Genomic DNA, 15,812 nt, shown 5'->3' with positions numbered 1-15,812 from the left:
GTGAGTTACTAGATGTTTGTGTGCTGTATTAAGTGTTTCTACCATTCAAGTAAAGTAGGTCAAAGCTGTAGTGATGTCAAGAAGTGAGAGTCAGTACCAGATCACCTGCTGTCATTTGGCTATCAGCTTTGATGAGACAAGGGTTTGGGTGAGTGATTTGAAATGTGATGCTGAGATACTAATTAACAACATTAAGTCTATAGTCTATAAACAAACATTCAGAGACCACAGGACTCCTAAAGTATACTCAGAGCATTTTCTAAAAACAGATTTAATCACTTCATGTCAATCATCAAACCTAATTTTAATGAAAACTTGTCAATTTACTCACACACATGCACATAATTGCATATAATAAGACTGAAAACAAAATCCCTTTGGCAAAGGTAAACTGCTAGGAGTGTATAGCATTACCCTGACTCATGAAAAAGTGTAGACTCATCTTCTATGTAATGTTTCTATAATCATTCACTAATATAAGACTTTATGTGTGGTTGTCTCGCTTTTATATGGTGTCTGCTGTGCAACTAGACAAGTTGAGGAGCAGCTGTCTATTTCTATAATAAGCTGAATGGTACTGTACTTGCATATTTACCAGGTGTGATTCTTGGTTTATTGAAGAGCTCTGTACAAGTAAAGTAATAAATAAGCAATTGAATTTGAAATTCATCTATGATTCTTTATATAGATGTATACTCTTAAGCCTTATAGAACACTAGAATTTACCTTGAACACGATCAGTTTTTCTTCATTTTAACAAAATGGTGTACAAAAATAAGAACAGAATTTTTTATTTTTGAAAAAATATGAATATTCCCAATCCATATGCCCCAGTTGGTATCCATTGTTTGATTTAGAAGGACCAAGAAATCTCAAAATGAGGGAATGAGGGTATAGGTATTTTGGTTTATTGGGGGGGGGGGGGGGGGGGTGGGGGGGGGGGTAGTAGTAAAAGTTGCTCCTATCAGCATGTCGACCTGTGTGTCAGTACTCTCCTCACAAGGAAGGTTCAAAGACATTCCTTATTAATATCAAGGGTTAAAAGAATGTGCAAAAATAAAGACCTGCTAAGTTTTATCTGTCTGTAATAACAATTTGAAGTACTGTTTTGAATAGCAGTAATTAAGTACAAAGATTAATTTCTTGTTAAGAGAGTTTATCTTAATGAGCTGTAATGTATTTCATCTTGGAATGCAGTGAAAACATGTGCATTTCATATACACAACAAGAGAATTGATAGAAAACTTGTGTTTCAAAAAATTAAGTTGCATAATGATCATAATGAGTTACCATGGTGATGTAAACTTTTGTTAAATATATATGAGAGAAAAAGGAATTTCTGGAAGATTGCAAATTAGTGTTGTAGAACTCGATCAAGCTGAAGTTGGTCCATGTTAGGATATGGTAGTGTGTGTGTCTTTTGCCAATAGGGATGTGTATTTTGTGAGAAAGGACCATTAATTTTGTTGGTTATAGTGTCTTAATGTGTTTGAAGTCACAAGTCAACTGTTTCATGATCCCTGGGAGCTAAACATTGAAGTAAACACTGGCCCCTCCCTCACCAGCTGATTGTCACGTGGAATTTCACATGAGACATGCAGATATTCTTTTGGAGAATTGCTGCGTGTTTTGTAAAAGTAAACTATTACTTTTTTTTTTTTTACTGTTTTTCAATGTATAAATTATTGACTGCAAAAATCTCAACTTGAAGATATGAGGATAACCGGTACATAGTCCGGATGACCGAGAATACAAAGATGCGGGATTGATCAATCTTGTGTGAATGATCTAACAATTGCTAACATTTTGTGACGTAATGTGCGTTGACCACACTCAGGAAATATTACACAGACCTCCGGGACTTGAACTGTAGATATTACATTCATACGGATAAACCTGGAGATTGAGGGAGTTTATTTTTGTATTTACTATCTAGACAAAATACTAAAAGTAAACTTTTTATTTATTTTGGAGACATTAAGGAAATTTAAAAATTGCATGTACAGGAAAAGATTTCATTCTTCCTTGTGATATGCATCTAGAGGACAGTTAATCTTGGATTGTGGAAGTAATGGATTGAATTCATTAGAATTACAACCTTTGCATTGCTTTGTCTGAAAGTCTGCAGCAGGAGCGAAGAAACGTATGAAAAAACAAATAGGCTTACTGCATCTCTTCTTAGACAGTGTTAATAGATTCAAGAGAAGAAAATAGACTTTGATGGTTCCTTCGAAGTGTTTGATTGTTAAAATATGTTTAGAATGTGGCAAGGGGTTCTGCTAATAATATTGACGTAATTGTTAAACAGTAATTGTGTTTTTTTACACTGGTAATAGAAAGGACCCATGTTTCTCTCTTGTTTTAAGAGATCACGTGGACAGAAGCAGCGGTATAGCTGCAATTGTTCCTCTGTAGATTCCAATCAGTTTAGAACACTCAAAATCCACAAGTCTTGTGAATGTGAACTAGCATGGATGGTCAAGAGATCAGAAAGTTTGAGGGAGAACACATTCAGGTACACGGAGAATGGATGTAATACCAGCAAGACCAATCTTTATGGATCCAAAAGTCTCCCCAGCACTCCACTGTGCAGGTCCTCTCAAAGAGATTCCACTTTAACCAAGTCTGCACAGAGAGGAACCTCCGAGTCCCGCTTTGGTGGCTCCCCAGGAAGCCTCGGAGAAACAATCTGTGAGGAGCGAGAGACGGGAGCCACAAGCGGGCCTGAATGGTATGGTTTCACCGATGGACAAGAGGTCGATCACTTTCATTTCACTGGAGAGGACACTTCCTTATTTGAAAATAACAAAGAAATTTCACTCGTAAAACCGCAAGTATCTCCTGAGTCAGCTCTACAGGAAGAATTACAAGATCATGTTGAAGAAGAGAACCAGTTTAATGTATCAGTTAATGAAAGTGAAGTATTCTTTACTTTTACTGGATCTGATACTTCATTGCTCGAACAAACAAAGCCAACAGCCTCAGTAAGTTCCTCCAATAATGATTTCAGTGAAAGTAATAATGATATAGAAACAGAAAGTTTAGGGAGTCAGGAAGCTAAACAAAATTTACACACAATTTCCAAGCCAGATTCATGTAACGAAACTGACTCTGACAATAGTACAAATGAAATATTAGAAAACTGTGTTACCAAACTCGGCATGGAACCAAGACAAGCAAGTAGTGTACCGGTCAGTCTGACCACAAGTTTCACAGGAAGTATGGAGGAGTCTAACATGGATCAAGAGAGGCCAAAAAGTCTCTACAGAGAACTCAGCAGAATCGGTAACATGAGTCTCGTGCAGAGTAAACTGATGTCCTGGAAAGCAATGGAAGAGCAGCACACTGAACCTGATGGAAAGCAGTTACTGCCATTTGGCTGCAGTGAAACATCAAAGAGAAAGAATTCAAAAGCAAACAAATATGAGGAAGATTTAGGTAGAAATTTGGAGGTTACCAGAAAAGATAGCTCTCTCCAAAGTGATGAGTTGGATGTAGCATTATTCGGTGGGATGGAGTCTCAGAATGATCATATCGGTGAGGGACAAGATGACGAAAAGAAGAAGGGGTCAGAATCTCCCATAGTTCCAATCGAATCTCACAATGATGATATCAGTGAGAGACAAGATGACAAGAATAAGGAGGGGTCAGAATCTCCATTAGTCCCAGTGGAATCTCAGAATGATCATGTCAGTGAGGGACAAGATGACAAAAATAAGGAGGGGTCAGAATCTCCCATAGTTCCAATGCAATCTGAGATTGATCATATCAGTGAGGGACAAGGTGACAAAAATAAGGAGGGGTCAGAATCTCCAATAGTCCCATTAAATAATGTCCATGTTGAAAGTACACATATTGAAAGTAATGAAATTGTCCAATCAGGAGATAGAATCAATTGTGAAACTGGCCAACCAAGTGACAGACTTGAAACTGTCCAATCCAATGAAGATGAAGCTCTCCTGTTAGGTGACAGAAATGACCAATCAGATTCTTTGGAGAATTATGATCTTGGTGATGTTGAGGTAGAGGGTGTTAGCTCTGAGTCACCAGAGGTTAGTGTCTTATGTAGATATACTGTAAAATGTATATTTGTGAGATTGATTACATTAAGATTTATTGAATGTACACATATAATTGCTAGGGCACATCAAATAAAAGAAAATTTCTCGATGGTTGAGAGGGTGAGAAAATTAAATTATATACACATCGGGTAGGTTTTAGAATTGTGAAGTTGAGGTTGTTGCTTGTTATTTCTTATGTTCTTGGTTCCCTAGTAGATATAGAACCCATCACACACTGTTTACATGTGTATATGTATACAGTATTCTTACATTAACTATCTACCCAGCAACTCTAATCAGCAACGTAAACCATATAAACTAATAAAAAAAAATCATATACAGAATGACTAGCAATCTCAAATAGATTGAATTCATTTATGTATAACATTAGAGGCTCTTGGAATCATTTTAAGCTTGCAAATGATCAGATTTGTTTGAAATTTAAGGGTGGAGCATTTTGAAGATAGCAAAAATCAGTAGAAAAGATCAGTTCTAATGGAATGGCATTAAGAGTAAATCATTTTGCGCCATCACATCCTGTTAATATCTGTTGCTTTGGCAGTTTTGCTATTTTTGAATTTGAAATTGGAATTTATGGCTACATGCAATGCTTTCTTTGTGTGTTTCAGACAGCACAGGATTCTACTGCGAATGTGGTGCGAAGGCGTAAATCCCCGTCTCCCCGACCTGAACGACCCAAGTCAGAAATCAGTGTCCGATGGGCAGATCTCGAAGAATCAAGGGAGATTACTCCAGTCAAACGAAGGGAATCATCTCGAAGAAGTAAACAGAGACCTAAGTCAGACCTAGGTATGATATTAATTGGACATAATGAATGATGTTTTATCAGGTCACAATTACATCATGGTTTAACAAGCTCTTGCGAAATTTGCAGGCTCAGGAATTTATACCCTGATAGCAAGCATATGTGCAGTATTTTTAAAGATGCATCACAAAACAGCGCATAGAAAGAATACTGCACCAACTACATGTACATGCATAAAAGGATAAAAAGAATAGAAAAATGTTTTGTTTTGTATTAAAGCAGAAATTAAAATGAAAGTAACATAAACATACAATAAGCCCTCGCATATGAGGTGTTCATTTTTATAAGTAGTGGTAACATTTTGTCTCGGATTATGACTGTTTATCTAAATAAGTGCTAGTGTTTCTGTGTGACTAAGGCTGTATAACAATGTCATGCAAATGTTTCAGAGGACAATATCCAGTTGTTTGATGAAATGTACGAGGAAGTTATAGACGACTATGATTTTCTGACAGGTAGTAAGTGGAAATGTATAGAAAGAAAATTACCCTTGTTTTGCTAATATTTAATTTTTTTATTGGCTGAATCCCCCTGAAGTCAGGACTGCTCTGTCTTATTACCTCTGTTGGTGTTATAGCTTTGATGGTTTTTTGTTGGCATGCACAATTTTTTGGGCAGTTTTTTTACCCTGTTTTTTAGTATTCTCTTATCTAAATTTTATGATTTTTTTTTCCAATAAATTTATTTTCCTGTATACAGGCATGTTCAGTGCATGATTTGTGCTTCATACCAGCTTCCAACCTACAACTGGAATTTTAATGCTTAGTGATGCATATCATCTTAATCAGAGAAATGTTTCGTCCAATGTATTCATAGTTTCATGGGTTGTCCATGGGAAACCAGATATTGCCTGTAATATAAATGGACATATATATCATTGCCCACCAAATTTCAGATGGTTAATTTTTCTTGTCACAAATGTATTGGTTATACAAGTTTTAGTTTAGTGACAAGAATTATCTGCCCTTTATGATGGGTTAAACAGCATTTATTACAAATTGAAAATGAATGTTAATACTTAACATGAATTCTAATTCATTTGATGAACCGCTATGTCTGGTTTTTTCTTGAACAACCTTTTAAACAGAAGTTATATATATTTATTGTAACAATTGATTTATTACCGGTGTCATATCTTTTAGGTACTATCTTGAACAATTTGAAATGCTTCATCTAGGAATACTTCACGACATATTTTGTTGAGTGTTTATATACTGTGTAGTTAGATATTTTATTTGATCATGGTGAGAGAGGGGGTAGACTTGTTTAATGATTTTTTACCTGGTAAAACTTGGTAACAGGATTATATGGTTTATTTATTCTAGAGACAGCACAATGGCTTGGTTTTTCTTACGTTTAATATAACCCCCAGTAATGTATAATTTATCCTCGCATCTAAAGACGCTTTCATACCTGCCAAACAATGAATACCCCATGTAAAAGATAATATGAACCTTAATCTTATCACCCATTTAACTTCATGACTCCAGTTAAGCAACATCTTGATCTATTAAGAAGAATATACCTCCAACTATTATGCTTTTGGGTAAAAAAAATTTGGGGGAATGCTTGATTACAGATTCAGATAAAGGAATAAAAACATTAGCTTTATCTAAATGTACAACAATTAGACAGGAATGCCAAGGTGTTGACGAGAGAAGAAGGGATCAGTGCTTGTTGGAGCTCCTATTGGATCAGTCGTTTATTGTTTACTTCAAAATCCGTTATCACACATGTAATAATGCAGGAAAAGTTGTTTGTAGGCCATTGTGAAAATTTCTGAGTGCATGCCTTCCGGCAGATCGTTGGGATAGTGTCATCATTATAATTACAGATATATGTCACTGGTTTAAAGTGTAGATTTTTTGGGGGATTGAGTGGACTTGAGATGGAATGTTTAGGAATTCCAGTTACTGTAATGGACCGCCCAGCATCATATTCTGGTATTGTACTGGTGTTTTATAGAATGTTTATAAGTATCATTTTCATTCTAAATGTAGGGATATAATTATCTTTAAAAACTGGTATTTATGTCTCCCCTCTTCCAAGGGGAGACATTGTTTTTGTACTTTCTGTTTGTCTGTCTGTCTGTCCATTCTTCTGTCTGTCATAAAATTGTGTTAACACTTCTCCTCCTATATGGCTTATCGGATAGACATGAAACTTTGTACAATGCTTCATTACCATTTGTAGATGTGCATATTGGTGGGACAGGATGATTCAATTTAATATGTTCCTAAAAGTTATAGTGGATCTGAGGGGGATGGGGGATTTAAAATAGCTTGTGAACACTTCTCCTATATGGCTTATCTGATAGATTTGAAACTTTGTACAATGCTTCATTGCCATTTGTAGATGTGCATGTTGTTGGGACTGGAGGATCTAATTATTTTCCTAAAAGTGATAGTGGATCTAAGAAGGGTGGAGGATGTAAAATAGCTTGTGAACAACTCTCCTATATGTCTTATCTGATAGATTTGAAACAATGCTTCATTGCCATTTGTAGAGGTGCATTTTGTTGGAACGGGAGGATCCAATTGTTATCCTTAAAGTTATAGAGGTTCTGAGGGGTGGAGGGTGTAAAATAGTTTTTGAACACTTCTCCAATATTGCTTATTGGAGTTCATAATTTCTATGTTCCTGCTCATGCTTTCTCCTCCATACCATGCAGTACATTAAGGGGAGGTTTCATTTGGAACACTTCCACTTTGGGGAGCTGGGGAGACAGTTGTTTTTCATAAAAACAATCTCTAGTTTTCTTATAAATATTTCAGTCCTTTTTATATATGTTTGTATACTCACATACAGCCATCTGCATATCATCCGGAAATTTCTTAATGTTTTAACGAAACAGTTTGATTATCCACTTCAGCCAAAGTACTAATAATGAAGTTCAAGAGGGTATGATTAGCACAGGGTTTAATTGTGTTAGGAATACATCAGGCAGTATTCTTAAATGCGAGTTTGGATGTTCTTGCTTTTGCCCCTGTATACAATGTTTAAGCCACATTTCTAATGCAGCATTTAAGTCCCCTACTGTCTTAAGGGGATTACATGTACTACTATCTTCTCCATCCATCTGTCATAACAGTTTTCAGGACTTTGCAGGTCACCTGAGTTAATACAGGTGACCTTTTACAATCGGTCATTGTCTGTCGTGCATTAACAATTGAACATTTTTAACTTCTTCTTGATAACTACCATTCCAATTCTTTTCAAGTGGGGTATGAAGCATCTTTGGGACAAGGGGGACATAAAATGTCAATTTCAGGACTCCTCCACCCTTAGGGGCAGAGCAAAAACTGACAAACATTTACTACTCAATTTTCAAAAATCCTCTTATCTACCACTGTGTATCTTTTAGAAAAACTAAATGCATAGTGATGTAGAGCAGGAAGCCTCTACCAAAATTGTAAATTTCATGATCCATTGGGTAGAGGTTCTGACTCCAGGGCAAGGCCAAACTTTGTATATATAGTGTATATGTGTAAAACATGTGAATGATATCTTCTTTGATGCTATTGATACTAAATTGAAACTAAATAGATATTTAGAAGGAGTAGGTAGTCCTTTACCAAAATTGTAATTTCATGATCCTAGGGGAAAGGGTTTGGTTCCAGGGTGGAGCCAAAATTATTATAGTGATTGTCTTTATCATTGGAAGGACTTCTTTAAATTTGCTAATATGGTATCAAAATTAAATGCATATTTAGGAAAAGGATGTACTGAAATTGTGAATTTTGCAACCCCGGGGTTTTGACTTTAGGATGGGTCTTACTTAGTTATACCATGTAATGTTACATATATTATGTAAAGCCTTTCAACAGTATATGCACTTTCGAGGGCATTTAAGTTTTAAGAACACATCTTGTTTTATACTGTTGCTGAATATTAGAATTCAGATTTGGAAAAATTTTCTAGATTTCATAGCCCTTTGGACTAGTGATACTTTTAACTAATACTCAGGTGACTGATAAGGCCTGTAGGCCTCTTGTTTTTCATACTTCTTTGATTGAGGAAGCTGGAATTTGCTATTTTACCGATCAAGAATAAGTTTATCACTGTGACAGTTGACAATAATTTTACTAGATTTATGGAACTTTGTGCTGAATTGAGTGTTCTAGATTTTTCTCCACAATGTATAACTTTGGAAACTAAAATTTGATATGTCATTTTTTAGCTCACCTGAACCGAAGGTTCAAGTGAGCTATTCTGATCACATTTTGTCCGGCGTCCGTCTGTCTGTCTGTCCGTAAACTTTTCACATTTTCGACTTCTTCTCCAGAACCACTGGGCCAATTTCAACCTAACTTGGCCAAAAGCATCCTTGGGTGAAGGGCTTTCAAGTTTGTTCAAATGAAGGGCCATGTCCCTTTCAAAGGGGAGATAATCACAAAAATGCAAAAATAGGGTGGGGTCATTTAAAAATCTTCTTCTCAAGAACCACTGGGCCAGAAGAGCTGAAATTTACCTGAAAGCTTCCTGACATATTGCAGATTCAAGTTTGTTCAAATCATGGCCCCCGGTGGTAGGATGGGGCCCCAAGGGGTGGATCAAAGTTTTACACACAAATATATAGGGAAAAACTTTAAAAATCTTCTTCTCAAGAACCACTAAGCCAGAAAAGCTGAGATTTACATGAAAGCTTCCTGACATAATGCAGATTCAAGTTTGTTCAAATCATGGGCCCCGGGGGTTGGATGGGGCCACAATAGGGGATCAAAGTTTTACATACAAATATATAGGAAAAATCTTCTTCTCAAAAACCACTGAGTCAGAAAAGCTGATTTTTACATGAAAACTTCCTGACATAGTACAGATTCAAGTTTGTTCAAATCATGGCCCCCGGGGATAGGATGGGGCCCCAAGGGGGGATCAAAGTTTTGCACACAAATATATAGGGAAAAACTTTAAAAATCTTCTTCTCAAGAACCACTAAGCCAGAAAAGCTGAGATTTACATGAAAGCTTCCTGACATAATGCAGATTCAAGTTTGTTCAAATCATGGCCCCCGGGGGTTGGATGGGGCCACAATAGGGGATCAAAGTTTTACATACAAATATATAGGAAAAATCTTTTAAAAATCTTCTTCCCAGAACCACTAAGCGAGAAAAGCTGAGATTTATATGAAAGCTTTCTGATATAGTGCAGATTCAGGTTTGTTAAAATCATGGCCCCCTGGGGTAGGATGGGGCCACAATAGGGGATCAAAGTTTTACATACAAATATATAGGGAAAATCTTTAAAAATCTTCTTCTCAAGAACCATTGGGCCAAAGAAGTTCACATTTACATGAAAGCTTTCTGACATAGTGTAGATTCAAGTTTGCAAAAACCATGGCCTCCGGGGGTAGGTTTGGGGCCATAATAGGGACTACAGTTTTACATGCAAATAGATATGGAAAATCTTCTGATATGGACCAAGGTGACTCAGGTGAGCGATGTGGCCCATGGGCCTCTTGTTTAAAATCCATTTTTATGTGTGAGATTCATGTAACCTTATACTGAAAAAAAAATTAAGGGATAAATTTTATTTTCCAGTCGTTTTCTTTTGATCATAGTACATGAACTGTTGATGTAAGATTACTCATGCAGAATATTAGAAAATGACTTAACTTGGAGCTAGTTAGGGACACGTATTGCTATACAATAATTACAGAATTCTTTTTTTTTTTTGACACTGCAGCAACGCTACGCTGCATAAAGATAGGGGTTGTGATTGATTGTCAAAGTTTGAATTGTAAAAGGTCGGGGCTTTGGAAAATTCCGAAGTGATGACTACGTATGGAAAGGATGTCCTGAATGAATGTGTTATGTAACGTTCATGGGGGTGTTGGGGGGGGGGGGGGGGGGTGTTACATGTATTTATTGATTTCAGTTGATTTGTATACTGCAGTATATTTATAAAATACATTTTTGTATATTCCTGTTACATTTGTGTGGGGTGTGTACACTGAAGGTTATATATTAATCCAAAAGAAATGTCTGATAAATTGATAGAATATGTCTGAGAATAATCTGTGCATGGTGTACACTGCAGGCCATATTTATCAGAGAGGAATGTCCATCTGATAATGAGACATAAAACTGCTATCAGGATGTATTAGCTGATTTATTCCATATTGTTTCCTGTGGTACTGTTATTTGTATTAGTTCTCTTCACAATGACAGAAATTTTCTAATGTAAATGAGGTAATAAATTTTTATATGACCGAGTCTGTGAAAACACGGAACAATTTTACCCAAATGCTATAAAAGATACCCAGTGGAGTAATAGTTTATTTGATTATTTTAGGTGGTAGTTCCATTGGAGAGGACGATATGAAACCATATGGAAGTCACTTATGCTTGCTACCCTACAGTTCTCTACAAAATCTGGAGAAATTGGGACAGATTTACAGTTATGACCAAAAACCGAGCATGAGACGAGTGAGTACATACTTCAACTGTTTTGAAAAATAATTATTTCAGGGGCAGTCGAACCTGTTTTGTGTAGAATATAGATTATGTAATATGTCTTATATATCATGCCTGTTTCTTGTATCATCTGGCTACAGGGAACATAAATTGGACTTTTGGCCATTTTACATTCAGGGATAAATTAAGAGTCTTTAGTAGCAGACTTATTTTTGCATACTGAAACTAGATTTGTCTACAAATGGTTCTCAACTAATAAATCGTAATCGTAACTGCATTGAAAAGTAAAACAAAATTTAATTTTTAAAGATTTAAAGATTATCAGCCAAATACTTTATATAAATGATAATGTAAAGTCATAAATTTTAAAAATACATGAAAGCATGGACTGGGAAGCTTAATGCCAGCATACTTTATAATGATCGAAGCACATTAGTGCTTCATGAAAACTATGCTGGCATGAAGCATAGTACATGCATTCATGTATTTTCAAAAGTGAAATGTATTTTTCATATTTACATTCTAATTCTGTTAAAATAGATGTACTACATTTATCAAGGTTCATGAATACACCCATTGTTTACATCTGCATCTTGTTCATTAGGAAATGGGTATCATAACATTTTGTAAAAAACATTGGAAATGAAAATACTTTTATTTATTGCATCCGCTGTGATAAGAATTTGCACAATTGATGGCATAACAAAGTACAATTATAAACACTTCCTTATTAAGTTTTGATATTTTTAAACAGAATTTTGTTTCTCAGGGAAATTTTGTGTAGATCACATGAGCTTATCATAAATAACATGCTATAATTGGTATATGTATTAATTAATATGCATTACTTACCTAATTAAACTCAAGTCCCAGAAATTTAACACTGTCATTGTCATGCTGGTGTGTTCATCATAAAAAAACAAACTTATTAGTAATTGCATAATTAATTTCAGCACAGTCAACTAGGAACTAGTTATTTTATCATTTTACACATAAGTGTGCATGCAAATCAGACCTTTATTACAGATAACAACTAAATAATTGCATTCATACCTTGCATTTGTAGAAAAAAAATTTGGTAAAACAGGTAAAATTCATTGAATGTTGGATTAATTTCTTCTCAACACAGTTTTACATATCTATTGACTGAAGTTCTTCCTCTTCCAATGGAGTGGTGTCTTAGCCTCTGTTTTCTTGTATTTCACAGTCCTGAGTGTAATTTCTTTCTTCTTTTTTTTAAAAAAATGTTTGCAGCATAACAAACCACCATAATGTAGGCATGTGTGCTTTACTGACAAATGTCTTCCATATTCATTGTAGTCAAGGGGAAATAACTCTTTAGAATGTGATTAGTTTACATACAACAGTAGCATATGTTATAATGGGAGAAAAAGTGTAGGCACATTGTAGTAACATTTTAAATGCATCCATTTATAGATACGTAACATCAAATCTATATCCAATTAGTTGTAGTTCCAAATGTATTATATTTGTGTACTGAATTAGCAGCATGTGTACTAGTATTATACTCAAAACTTTTAGATAAGGACATGATATGCATAAAATTTACTATATTAAAGCATGCTCTTCCTAAATTTCATAATGAGAAATCTGATATGTGTTTGCAGTTAGAAGATGATTGTCTTTTAACAAGGGAGTGAAATCTTGTTAATATTGAACCACGGTTAAAATGTTGAAATATGTTTAGAATGAAAGAAAAATAAATCTCAAAGTGCATCCTTTGATTGAATGCTATGAAAATTATGCAGAATTTCTCTGTGGTGAATTATTTACTTCCATACAATAATGTTCCAGCCATTGTTTCAATATAAACAAAGGGAACTTTACGTCAAAATTACAGCAAAAGGTTGCAGGTGTATGACTTTGAATCTGTCAGTGGGGATTGTTATGTAATGTAAAGCTGTTCTAGTCATTTGGTATTAATCGGCAAACATGACTTTGGTAGCTAATGTCCTTAAGAATATCATACTTTTCCATGATTGAAATGATTGCGTGATTATGTACATGCAGCAATGTAGCTTTTGAAACATAATATGTGGTGACTAGAAAGTTTAATGTGTTTCTTCCACTTTTGAATCATATGAATAGAAGAATGTGCTCTGAAGTGACAGTTTACAAGACAATCTCGGTATTCTAGGCTAGCATTTTCTCTGTTGTTGATTTTGTGTTTTAATAAAACTTTTGTAGACGATATAGGAATGCTGTCAGGTGGATTAAATATATTGCACCTCTCACTAGTTGTCCTTTACCTTGTCTTTCACCTGCAGTTCACCTGCTATGACTAATTAACTAATATCTCAATTCCTGCTTGCCTTGTCAAAAGGCTTAAAAACTGGTTAAGGAACTGCTTTTCTTGAATAGTTATTCAACAGGAAATTTTTGGCCCAAAGGCATTTTGTGTAAATCAGGTAGAACTGCAGTCAGTTGTGTCTTAAATGCTCAAGTGTTGTTTCTTTTTTGTCAGTGGTAAAGACCGGATTTTCAATTCACCTAATGGACATGTTTTGTGTTTCTTTCCTGTAGGGATAAATAGCTATTTGTGGTGAGAGCTTCTGAACTCTCACACTCTTATCAAGCAGCACATGTGTGGTTCTCCTTATGGTCTTATGTTTAGTGTGTAGGAAGCTCCTCATATATTCTGAATTTTAGAGAAAGTCTCTGCAGAGGATAATATAATGTTTGAGATATTGAAGATGAATTCGGATAACTGTCGTGGAAGTTGTTCAGGGAGGTTTAGTGATGGTTTACCCGATGGTATCCGTGTGAGACTCGGTGTTAATGTGATACATGTTATAGAGGATGATAACTGTACCTCGGTACCCCTCCGGAGGATTTCCTCTAATAAGGCCGACAGATCCAGACTGGTAGGAGACAATTTACATACAGATATATTGCTCATGCGTATGATATTTGGAGTGGGAAGTTCCTATTTGGTATATATGCAAGACAAGTGTGCGAAATGTATTTCATACAGGTAGCTAAAAGTGTTTGTAAACAAAATAACATTGGGTTGTTAAGAACAGACTGGAGAAGGCATGTATCATATTTATGTTTGTGTTATTGTCTGCTTGAGGAAGTTTTCATCTATGTAGGCAAAATCATACATACAGTTTCATGAAAGCTTTCTTTCAAAGAAAAGCTTTTACTTAGCTTTTTACAAAATTATAATTAGAATAACAGGTAACTTCATTAAAGTGGAAAACAATGTGTTCCTAATTTCTAACACTGTATGGCTGATGATGATGTGGTGTGTACCATATCTGTCAGGGCTATGGTCAGAGTTTACATAGATTTGGCAGAACACTGATAATGCTGTAAAACTCACACCTTTCACAACTGTGAGATAATAATAAGCTGAACTGTCTGCTATTATGTCATCAATCAATTAGTCACCTGACCAGAAATTAAATGATACAATTACTGGTCATTGTTCACACCCACTATTGTTAGCCTGTTAGAATGGTTTTATGAATGAGAAAATCCATGAAACCCCTATTTGAGTATTCTTATGTAAAATTACTCAATTCTTGTAATAACCTGGACATTCTTTACAGATTAAGGAGACTGTTTGTACGATTTAGCTTTTATTCAGAGCGTTTACCACTAGAAAAATAGATTTCTTCAGATTTTATATTGGAAACACATTTGTGGAATTTTTATGGCAGTGATTCTGTAGTTGTTGATATTGGGATAATGGTGTTTTAACAAAATGGGACCTGTTTCAGATGTCTACACCTCACCCAATCAAGACACGTCTGGAGCGAACCCCACGGAAGCAGAGGAGAAAGACCCCGCTAGTGCGGTCCCACAGCATGCCTGAGAGTCTCGACAAGCTTGGCAAGAGAAAGAAGTTCCTCAGCACTATAGGTTAGATCACAAGCTGTCTTGTATTTTAATAATGATGCTTGTAAACAATGAAACAGACAATTTTCTTGTTATCATACATATTATCATGAAGAGCACAAAAGACTGTTGGTCCAGTAAATTTTTCCTGTTAATTTGGGTCTGAGGTAGACATGTTAGACCTCACTGGAAAAAAAATTGCTTTGCATGGTCTAAATATCTTCAGATGGCCATTATTAATCACCATATAAAAGCTGCAATCTCTCCATGCTACAGAAACATATCTTGATGTGTAAAGTTTTCTGTAGATATTAGAACAGCAAAAGGTATATAACTCTGTAAATTCAAGTTTTTGTTAATATTTTATTGATTATGGCTAAAATCTTTAAGAAACATGTCATTTGGAAAAAAGATATATTGAACAAATATATTTTAAAAAGAAAATAAAATGACAAAATTTCAGAAATATAGCTATTTTTTTAAGATATGAACCAAACCAGAGAAAAAAGTATTGATCCTGATCCAAATTGATAGAAATTACTGAAATAATCATATTGTTACTGATTTTATGCACTTTTCATCAAGAAATCAGTTTCCTTTATCAATTCATTTAATTTGTAAACCATTTTACATCAAGGGAATGTA

General features: G+C 35.1%; 1 protein-coding gene across 7 annotated transcripts in view; it reads left to right on the top strand.

Moving 5' to 3' along the window:
* The window catches only part of LOC125659448 (uncharacterized), a 65,892-nt gene that overhangs the window by 37,310 nt on the left and 12,770 nt on the right, over positions 1-15,812 (top strand). For 2 of the 7 annotated variants that reach the window (XM_056148587.1, XM_056148588.1), the window contains 5 exons: positions 4,691-4,871; positions 5,277-5,345; positions 11,182-11,315; positions 12,370-12,390; positions 15,050-15,191. In XM_056148587.1, the coding sequence (XP_056004562.1) occupies positions 4,691-4,871; positions 5,277-5,345; positions 11,182-11,315; positions 12,370-12,390; positions 15,050-15,191 (547 nt within the window). The remainder of the gene's footprint in view (positions 1-4,690; positions 4,872-5,276; positions 5,346-11,181; positions 11,316-12,369; positions 12,391-15,049; positions 15,192-15,812) is intronic. The other 5 variants (XM_056148589.1, XM_056148591.1, XM_056148590.1 and 2 more) reach the window with 5 other exon arrangements.

Source organism: Ostrea edulis, chromosome 9, assembly GCF_947568905.1.
Source record: "Ostrea edulis chromosome 9, xbOstEdul1.1, whole genome shotgun sequence".
Taxonomy (NCBI): Eukaryota; Metazoa; Mollusca; class Bivalvia; order Ostreida; family Ostreidae; genus Ostrea; species Ostrea edulis.
This window is presented reverse-complemented; position numbering and strand designations above follow the sequence as displayed.